The sequence below is a fragment of the Euprymna scolopes genome, chromosome 46 (genome assembly GCF_053919585.1).
Source record: "Euprymna scolopes isolate OS-2025 chromosome 46, ASM5391958v1, whole genome shotgun sequence".
Classification (NCBI taxonomy): Eukaryota; Metazoa; Mollusca; class Cephalopoda; order Sepiida; family Sepiolidae; genus Euprymna; species Euprymna scolopes.
This window is the reverse complement of record NC_136527.1, coordinates 49,029,053-49,040,032: the sequence shown is the minus strand read 5'-3', so window position 1 is coordinate 49,040,032 and position 10,980 is coordinate 49,029,053. Positions and strand designations below refer to the sequence as shown.

The window sequence follows — 10,980 nt, the reverse complement described above, 5'->3', positions numbered from 1 at the left end:
TTAAAACGTGAACTCAGCATAAAGGCTTATGTTCTTTTGGTGCTTTTAAAGATTTACAGAATAAAAACTTGTTTTTAAAAGTAAATTATTAACATAATCAAAGTATCATATTCCTTTCTATCGTTTTGCATGAGAAAATGACAAAAATGTTTAACATAATAATACCAACACATACATATAAAAAGAATACCAACACACACATATAACAAGAATACCAACATATGGTTTTACCTTTTTAAAACTTTACTTTTTGTGAATAGAACATACTACCAGAACTGTACAATTGTGTGTTCGCATATTTGTCTAAAGTGATTTCATATAAACAGAAGAGCTACATGACAAAAAATATTTTCAATTTGTCTTATTTTACTTTGTAGGGAAAATAAAAACTTACTTGCTTTGCATGTGTGTGTGCTTCAAGGCTCAATTTTGTAACAAAAATATAGAAAGTAGCTATAAGTGGTTACATCAAATTTATTTTATTAGTAACGGTTATGACCATGATGCAGAATGTTGCCATTTCTATGCAAAAGAAACAGGTGAATTAAAAAAGACCCATACAGAATAGAGGACGAGTTAAAAGGAAAATGTGCTGTGTATCTAGGCACGTGCAAGTAAACTTCAAATGTGTTGAATTCTTTCCTTATAATAGTGAGACTATCCTCTTTTAAGCCAGTCTATAAAACCTTCGTTATTCATAAAGTCCTGCATGAACAAATCCAGAAAATATTTGTCATGCTATTGTTTGGCTCACTTGTCCAATTTTCTGTAATGAAAATTCTGGAGTATTTTTAAAGACTTGTTTTGGTGATTTCTGTAGCAGACTTGTAATATTTGTAAAATGGTCTTGTGCAAAATAGTTGGCTGGCTATGTGATAGAGGTTGTACTACTGGCTCTTGCTTCATGATGCTGGTATACAATTTTGAGGTATGGAATTTGGAAGATCATCAGATATTGTTTCCCATATGTGTTAGCATATGATGCATAAATCTGACTTCCGTCCAAAGGAACCACGTACTTCACAAGAATGTGGTTTGTCTCTTTCGTTTTAATTTTATTATCACTTTGTTTTTCCTGGGGATGGGGCATTCTACCGGATGCCAAATATTATCCCATTAGTTTAGTTACTCCAACCAAGAGATCTTTTAAAGATTCTAACCGTCCCTTTAAGTGCTATTATTTGTATTTCTTTTGCACTTGGTTCACCAGGTATATTCGCTAGATAGTTTTTGAAATTCCATCCCATTAGCCCGATTGCTCCTACAATGACTGGTATGATTGATATCTTCTTAAAATTCCATTTTCTTTTCATGTCGTACATAAGTCCTTGGTATTTTGTTATTTTTCCCTCTATGCTCTGTTAAGGTGAACATAATTAGAGACGCTTACTTCCACTAGGGTTGACACTTTCTCCCTCTTGTCCAATATCACTGTCAGTCTTCCATATGTTTTTTCATATGACGTACCAAACTTGACTTGTGTGCAAAAGAGGAATCACATACATCACAAGTATTTGGTTTCTCTCCCGTATGTGTTCGCATATGAGTCAATAAATTTGACTTACATGCAAAAGGAGAACCACATACTTCACAAGTATATGGTTTCTCTCTTGTATGTGTTTTTCCGTGTCTCAACAAACCTGACTTCCGTGAAAAAGAAGAACCACATACTTCACAAGAATGTGGTTTGTCTCCGGTGTGTGTTTTCATATGATTCAACAAACTTGACTTCCATGCAAAAGAAAAACCACATACTTCACAAAAATGTGGTTTTTCTCCCGTATGTGTTTTCATATGACTCAACAAACTTGACTTCCATGCAAAAGAAAAACCACATATTTCACAAAAATGTGGTTTCTCTCCTGTATGTGTTTTCATATGATTCAACAAAGTTAACTTCCGTGCAAAAGAAGAGCCACATACTTCACAAGAATGTGACTTGTCTTCCGTATGTCTTTTCATATGACTCAACAAAGTTGACTTCTCTGCAAAAGAAGAACAACATACTTCACAAGAATGTGGTTTGTCTCCTGTATGTCTTTTAATATGAGTCATTAAATTTGACATCCATGCAAAAGAAGAACCACATACTTCACAAGAATGTGGTTTTTCTCCCGTATGTATTTTCATATGACTCAACAAATGTGACTTACGGGCAAATGAATAATCACATCTTTCACAAGAATGAGGTTTGTCTCCCATGTTTGCTCGAACCAAATTCCAGAAAAATTATATGCAATGGAACGTATGATAAGATATGCTAATAAATTTCGACTTTAGAAAATTTATATGAATAAATTATATTATTATAAACTTATTTACGTCACCAATGATGTAAGATCCTTCATTTTCATTAATATATTTCTTTTCAGTGTTGCAAATTCTGAAAATAAATAATAAATTTGGAAGAAATAGCGTTTAGTTAAATTGAATTTATTATGTTTATTTTTATAAATATAAATTTATTATTAATAAAATTCAAAATAAAATAAGTATAGTTTTAATCAATACTGGTTTGTTAAGAAAATGGTTTCTTTTTTCAAATATTTAACTAAAAATTTTACATTCATTCATTGTAGAGATGAGGATTGATTATTCATATTATTTGAATTCTTCAGAATACTGTTCTCATCTTAGGTGTTAGTTTCACAACGTTTCTATGTTACCTCTGAATATCTTATTTGGATGTATTTTCTCGAACTTGGGAATCTTTCTAACGAACAAATCTATACAAAATTCTGATGCTTGTTTGTTTAACCAGCATATCAACATTCTTTGGGTCAATTAATTATGTTAAAAAATTTTGATACTTCTGGAGTCGATTTTCGCTGGGTTTATTCAGGTAATGTTTTGGAATACTTTTTTTTTTGATCGCATTTATATTTTATGGTAAAAGCTTGCACTTTTTAGAAAATTTACAATGGTTTAAGAGTTTTCATTATCGAAGAGTTCTTTTAACTTTGGGGCATTGTAGTAGTGTTGACGGCTTTGAGTGTTATTTTCACAACGTTTCTATGTTACCTGCGATTTTATTCAGGTGTATTTTGTCGGAATCTTTCTCTTCAACGCACTAATCTATACAAAATTCTGATGTTTATTTGTGTGTTTGACCAGCATATCGACCGTCTTTAGGTCATTTAATGCTGTCTATAAGGTTTTAAACTTTTTGAGACTCTCAGAGTCGATTTTTGCTGGATATATTCGGGTAATGTTTTGGAATAGTTTATTTGATGGCATTTATATTTTATGGTAAAGGTTTGTTCTTTTTAAGAAATTTTGAATAGTTTTTTTTCTCATAATTTTGTGGCCTTGTAGTAGTATTCATGACGTTTTATAAATTAAAGATTCTTTCAATTTTTTCTGACAACTCCTTCATGTATGGTATACAAACTGTTATCCACATAACATGACAGCAGCATTCAGGAGTAATTTTTGATATGCATTGTTATTAGTACATATTGCTTTTGTTCAGTGTTGTAGGAAACAGATTGTTACTTTCTTTACATAATATACATTGTGAGAATTGAAGTTTTGATGCTGATTACATATTTGAAGATATTATATATTATTATTGTTGTGTTATGAGGGTCTTTTAATGCCCCTCTTGCACTTTGGGCAAATGCAAATTAGGAAGATAGAAAAGGAACAGCAGCTGTTTCACACCGGTTGAAAGAATGCCATTGATTTGATAAAGAAATTATGACGTCATTGCTATGAAATATTGATAAAAATTGAAATTGTTGAAAAAGAATTGGAAAAGAATTTATTTAATAACTAAGTATTTAATAATTAATAGTATTTTTTAGAATTTAAAAAAAAATTAAGTTTAGATAGAATTTAAGAATTGAAATTATTGTAAAAGAATTTAATAAGAATTTAATAATAGTATAAAAATAATTAATGTAGAAGTATTTTTAAAAGTTAGTCATTTAAGTTTAAGTAACAATTCGATCGCTGATTTATAGTGAACTATTTTATTTTTATTTTAAATTTAAAAAACGTTAATTAGCTCTTCAGTGAAAAGAATTTTCTAAAGTTCAGATAAAATTTAAGAATTGAAAGTATTGTAAATAAGTATTTAATAATAGTATTAAAATAATTAATGTAGAAGCAATTCGATCGCTGACTTATAGTGAACTATTTTACTTTTATTTTAAATTATATTGTGTATTAAATTAAATATTTCCGCATATAATAATATGCATCAGAGAACAATATCAGTTATAATTATCTTTGGTTGGTTAAAAAAATGTTTTATACTAAATAAAAAAGTACTTTTGTATCATGCATGTATTTATTTATTTCTAAAACTATCATTTATTTTAAAAAAAATTGTTTTCTAATACTGTCAATTTCAATATCGTATCTTTTTATCGTTTCTAACTAATTAAAATTATGCGTAAAAAATTGTTTAAGAAATTGTTTATTTATAAAATGACGTCATAATTTCTCTATCCGATCAATGGCATTCTTTCAACCGGTGTCAGACGACTGCTGTTCCTTTTCTATCTTCCTATTTGCCAAAAGTGCAAGAGGGCCCTTTCAATGATGTTAACCCTATGTGGCATCACATGACTTGAAAAGTAAAAGCGACAAGAGTTTACTTCCTTTGTGTCATAGGTTGAAGGTGCATGACAGCTGGTAGCAAATGCACTGAACAATGGGGTCAGGTTGTCAGAATTGGTATTGTCAGTGGTGTACAATTTTTTTTATGGCTGACGAAAAATCCACGGCACAGTAGCTTCATTTGGTGCCGTTTTTCAAAAAAAAAATTTTTTTTGTTTTGAATAGTTATTCTAACAAAGAAGAAAGAAGCCTGGATGAACAAATGATAAAGAAAGGCCATGTTAAGTTGTTCGAAAACAATAAGGTAAGATTCGACTCATTTTACGCTAAAAACTTTTTACGCTCCTTTACGTGTGTGTGTGTGTGAAAATATTGAATGAATACTACTTATTGTAATGTTCCTGAAATATTAAAAGAATTTTTAATTGTTAACATCAACAATTCATGCGTTAATTTTTATCTAAACAGACCATAATTTGCGATTTTAGTCATCATATCGGTGTCACTGGACACATGTATCCATAAAAATAAAACCGAGTCTTTAAAGAAAAGGGAATAATAAAATCCATTCAATAATTGATATTTTAAAGTTTATTATCGATTTTTATATTAAGTTAAATATTTTCATTTTCATATTAAGTTAAATAAATAAATAAACCACGATAAAATATTTAGTTTAAAATAAAAATAACGATTTATTAAACGACTTTTTATTTACTGGATATTTTTTCAGCATTCACAGGAAGTTATTATTTCCCCTAGAAAGTTCGATGTGTTTATATTTTTAACACTATTAATTAACACACGCATATTGAGAGTAGATATGGTAAAAAAACTGAAAGAAAAAACAAACAAAAGAAATAAATGTTGAGAACACAAAGAGAAAAGATAAGAATCGAGAAGTTATAAAAGGCTGAATGGGGAGTCGTATGCGTAATGAAATGAACAACACAACTAGAAGGAAGGGGGTCGGACATGTGGGTAAAGAAAATAAACAAAGTTCGTAGTTAAGATGAAATAATATTAAAAAAATAACGTTAAAAATATTATAATGTGTCTTTAAGAAGGAGAATGTTTCTTACCGTAGATGGCTTTAAACGGCGAAGGACAACAGAAGATAAAAGACAGAGACATGTGGGGGTAAAAAGGCTGGTGACTACAATTAAGGAACAAAACACCGGTCAACTTGCCGGTGTCGAGTCAGAGGAAACTCTGCAAGAAAAATGTCTGGCCAAGGGAAATAACTGTTAAAGGAATTAAAAATATTCGTGTATATATATATATATATATATATATATATATATATATATATATATATATATATATATATATATATATATATATATATATATATATATATATATATACTAGCAAAAGCGAATTTGGGGAATTTGGGGGTATCAAAACCAAAGCAAAATATGATGAAAGTAAAAATAAAATAGATAAACTCCATAATTTATTATACCATACCTGTTCACACTGAAACACTTATCACAATATACTGTGGGTGGATCTATATTAAAAAACTTTGTGACATATTTTCATTCTATGGAGGCCAGGTGCAAATGAACTCCCCATAATTTTATTATACCATATTTCTTCAAACTGAAACATAATTATCAAAGTATACTTAGGCAGATATATATGAAAAGTCTTTATTAAAGTTTGTGCCTATTTCCATTCTATGGAGGTCAGGCGCGAACGCAGACCCCACAATTTGTTATACCATCCCTATTTAAGTTGAAACATACTTATCAAAGTATTCTTATGTACATCTTTATCAAACACACTTGTAAACGTTTTTTTTTTTCATTTTTCAATTTCTTATTTCCATACTTTGTGGACCAGGCGCGAATGCAGACCCCACAATTTTAATGAACCACCGTTCTGCCAGATCAAATATACCCATTCCTGTGTCGCGATACATCTTCTATCATTATATGCAATCAGTTTTTTAAAATAGTAAACCATATAGGAGCCTATTCGTGATCTGACACACACACACACACACACACACACACACACACACACACACACACACACACACACACAGGCATTCAGCTTTATATATGTATATTTTTTCTTTTTATTACCGTATTTTTCTGTTAAGTTACATTATTGTTTCAGCTACCCAGCCGATTTTTTGGCCGTCTGTAGCATCTTCAGACTTTTACAGAAATGTTCGCTTTTGGAATGTTCCCTGAATGAAAGAGTGGATGAATGATGTCAGGGGAGGGGTGCGAGAAAAGCGGAAAAAAGGAGAGAATAAGGGGGAAGGTGGTAGGAGGGTGCTTGGTATGTCAGTAATGTTTTAGTTTTGGGGTTTAAAGGCGTTTTGTGGTTGTGGGGGGGTCTGGGGAGTTCATTTCTTGTGTGGCTGAGGGCATAGGGATATATGGAGGGAGAGGGAGATATGTGGGCGTATGGGGAGGGGGTTACTTTAAGATTCGAGTCTTAATGTTTAATTTGTTTGGTGTCTCGTTGGTGAGATGATTTCTTGGTAAATATGTCTTAACCTGTTGGGTGTTCGCTTTGGTTAGGAGGCGGGGGAGGGCTATGATTCGGTTTATTTATTTTGTTTTTTATTTTTTATTTATTTGTTGTTAAGTGCTTGGAGAGGGTTTGCTAGCGGCCCCACATATGCGTACATACACATATCTAGATTCATCTCCGCTCTGGCGTGTAAGTACGTGCACATAGGCGTGCATGCATGTATATACACTCGCACCGCTCTTGCTGACCCAAATTTTCCTTAAGGTGGTAAATTGAGTACGTGTTCGTAAGCATGGATCCATACATACATAGATACATACACATCGACAACACCCAGGCAGGCGCATCTATGAGCTTACATGCATATATTGATTCAGGTATATTTGCATCCCTACGTATACATGCAAGCCCACGCGCACGTACAGATATTAATACTCATGAATACATATATCGACATATACACGGCTGCATGCTCCCACAGGCAGCGGGCACATATACTCTCACATCTACACACGTATACATAGGTATATATGTGTGTACATTGGTGCCCAATGCATACATGGATACAGACATGGATGCACATGTGTGCGCATACACACACATACATACCCAGACATACAGACAGTTATTTGTATAGACATATTCGTCTACGTAGATGTTAATCTAAGTTCATTCGTGGGTACATAAATGTAGTCTTTTCGTTCGATGTGGACATGATTATACATAGGTATGAGCATAAACTCATTCCCAGGCTCATATACTTAATATTTTCATTATGGGTTTTTAATGGTTAGATGTTGGTGTACACAGGAGCGCCGACGGATACCCCTGTGAGTATATACATAGCAACAGATGCACGTACCCACACGTATGCATGCACACAGATACGCATGCATACACGCATACACGTGCGCACACATACATGCACTCATATATACATCTGCAGAGATACACAGCAACACTCACTTACGTACCAACATCCACGCATGCAGTACATACAGATATGTAGCGTGATGTGCCTTGAATATGGGCACAGGTTCCGCACACATATATTAACATTCGCATGCGTACCTGGGATAGTGATCCTAGGTAGCCATGCTTATAGATTTTTGTGAGGAGTTTGAGGTAGTTTATATGGAGACTGAGTACTGAAGTTATTGTTCTCAGTTGGGGTATTTGGTTATTTAGGGTATTATTGATCAGTTTAGGCGGAAGGCTATATTTGGCGTGTTATATTCTAAGATATGCGTATATATATATGAATTTAGGAAAACCCGCCCCCTTTTGCTAAATAGGAAAACTGGTCCCTTATTGAATGAATATCGATTGAAAACACATTTTATGACCATTCTTGAATGAGATATTGTTTTTACAAGAGAATACACATCCCATAATATATTTTTAAATATTTTTATTTGTTTACTGTTGTTTTAAAAAAATTAAATTATTTTTTCTAAGTTTTCATTTTCTACCTAGCTTTGAAAGTTTTTGGTCTTTCCACTTATTTTAAAGAGTTTATTTAGTTAAAAAAATGTCGAGTGTTACTTTTGAACAAAAAATGTCCGACATAAGAGGATCACGTCTTAGTGGTCTCGATAATTGCTAAAAAAGGATGTGATATATAGGGTGAAGAACATAGGCGAAGATGCGTTAGGAGGGAACAGAACACGAGAATAAAGCTATTATTAGTTTCGTACTAAGTTTGTTTGCATGTAGTTGGTGTTAGTTTCGTATCATAACATCCCCTCTGTCTAGTTATGTGTTAGTATGTGTTTTTTTTTTGTTTTTTTTAGTCCTTGAACCTTGTTGGGGGTTTTATGACTCGTCCAGATCGATTATGGGTTGAACTTTCTTGGACTGGTTCTTCCTGTGTGCCTTTTGTATTGTTGCAGTGTTTGTTTGTTTTTGTATTATATTGTTGCAGTGTACGTTAGTTTGTTTTTGTCCATTGTCTACATGGGTTTATCCCGTGTTCTGCATTGTTGTTGGTGCTGGGTCGTCAAAGCGGACTCTCTTCATTGTCGTCCATATTGGTACAGCAGGAAGGTGGGCTCTGTTGCGGTGGAGTCTGGTCCCGTTTGGAGTCTGTACAATGTAGCTCTTTGGGTTGTCCTCATCCTCCCAAACAATTGTCCCGGGGTACCATAGCTTGTCATCTTGGTTTGCTATGGTCACATGTTGACCTGGGTATAGTGGTGGTAGGTCTCTGGTTTGCATCTTACTGTCGTGGTTTCTCTTCATTTCGTCTGACCTTTCTTCTAGTTGCTGCTGGTGCTCTTCCTTTCTTGGCTCTACTCAGCTGGGGAGTGTCCTGGGTATAGCTCTTCCGAATAGTAGTTCAGCGGGTGATGGTAGGTTGCTATCTATTGAGGTTGCTCTGATCTGCAGTAGTGCTAGTTGTATGTCACCCTTGCCTTTAAGGCATTTTTTCGTTACTGATTTGACATGTCGCACATGTCTCACAATAAATCCGTTGCTTCTAGCGAAGCGTGGTGAGCTGGTGATATGTTTAATACCCCACGATGTAATGAAGTTCTGGAAAGCTTGCCCGGTCATTGCTCATCATGATTTTGTCAGGTCGCCCGAATAGGGATGCGTAGCTCTTGATTTTGTCAGCTACTGCTTTGCTGGTAATGGGTGTGGACATTTCGTAAACCACTGGGTATTTTGAGTACCTGTCGACGGCAAGGAGGTATTGCCGTCCATTTATTTCGAACATGTCCGATGCAATGTATTGCCACGGTTGTGATGGAATATTGTGTGGCTTGAGTGGTTCTCGTCTGTTGGCATCCTGGTGTTCCTGGCAGAGTGAGCACGACTGGCACCTTTTTTTCGACGTCCTTGTTGATGTTAGGCCAGTATATGCTCTCTCTCTCGCTCTCTCTCTCTCTCTCTCTCTCTCTTGTCTGGCGACGGGTTTTTTCTATGCCTTGATGGGCCTCGTTGTGTTGGCGCAGGATGTCACTCCTCGTAGATTCTGAGATCAGAACCTGCCTTCCTTTGAAGAGTATTCCACCCTCGAGGGCTAGTTCTTCACGGAATGACCAGTATATTCTGATGTCAGTTGGTACATCCCGGATAGTTTCTGGCCTTCTCTGGAATACGATCTCTTTCAGCAGGTTTAGAGTTCTGTCCCTTGTCTCGCTACAGAGCAAGGCTCTCTTCTCCGCCGAGAAATTGATGGTTGCAATGGTGAGGTGTCCATCATCGACTTCTGTGTCTATGCCATCAATTTTTTCATCTAGTTCGACGACACTGTTGTTTTCTGGGTTGGGCAATTGGCTAAGTGTGTTTGCAAGGATCATGTCTTTGCCTGGGCGGTAGACTACCCTGAAGTTGTAGCCTTGTATCTTTAAAAGCATACGTTGTAGACACGGTGGTGCTGAGTATAGTGGCTTTGAACATATAGTGACTAATGGTTTGTGGTCGGTCACTACGGTGAACATACTCGCATAAAGGTACATATGATAACGCTGGATACCGTGCACAATTGCGAGCATTTTGCGCTCGATGTTGCTATATCTGGATTGGCATTCGGTCAGCGTTTTAGAACCGAATGCGATTGGCTTGTCGTCCTGTGTCAGTGCTACCCCCAGACCCTTCTGCGATGCATCCAGTAGGATAAAAGGGCGTCGGCCGTGATCATTTGTTTTAGGTCATCATAGCATTTTTGGTGGTCTGCATCCCATCTCCAGGGTGTTTGTGATCTCAGAAGATTGCGCAGAGGATGTGCTTTCTCAGCGAAGTTTGGTATATATTGGGAAAGATAGTTAAACATTCCTAAGAAGCGCTGTAATTCGTTCTTGCTTTGCGGCTGTGGCATCTGTTGGATGTCATGTATTTGGTAGGGTTTGGCTTGATGCCGGTGGGTGTGTATATGTTTCCGAAAAATGTGATGCTGCTTTTTCTGATGGCACATTT

At 34.9% G+C, this 10,980-nt stretch overlaps 1 protein-coding gene and 1 long non-coding RNA gene across 2 annotated transcripts; both read right to left on the bottom strand.

Moving 5' to 3' along the window:
• Positions 1 to 203: 203 nt before the first annotated feature.
• On the bottom strand, positions 204 to 5,757 carry LOC145270602 (uncharacterized). The gene is made up of 2 exons (XR_013865465.1): positions 5,649 to 5,757; positions 204 to 2,383 (listed from the first exon to the last, which is right to left on the bottom strand). It is a non-coding gene; the product is annotated as an uncharacterized LOC145270602 (long non-coding RNA).
• A 3,811-nt stretch (positions 5,758 to 9,568) lies between these two features.
• Positions 9,569 to 10,505, bottom strand: LOC145270117 (uncharacterized). The gene is made up of 2 exons (XM_080125721.1): positions 10,050 to 10,505; positions 9,569 to 9,859 (listed from the first exon to the last, which is right to left on the bottom strand). The coding sequence occupies exons 1-2, from the start codon at positions 10,503 to 10,505 to the stop codon at positions 9,569 to 9,571; spliced, it is 747 nt and encodes a 248-aa protein (XP_079981847.1).
• Between the last annotated feature and the right edge of the window lie 475 nt (positions 10,506 to 10,980).

Coding starts and splice junctions, on each gene's coding strand:
- LOC145270117 (XM_080125721.1), bottom strand. CDS start 10,505: ATGTTCACCGTAGTGACCGACCACAAACCATTAGTCACTATATGTTCA. Junction 9,860..10,049: donor TACTCTTCAAAGGAAGGCAG/GTTCTGATCTCA, acceptor TCACTCTGCCAG/GAACACCAGGATGCCAACAG.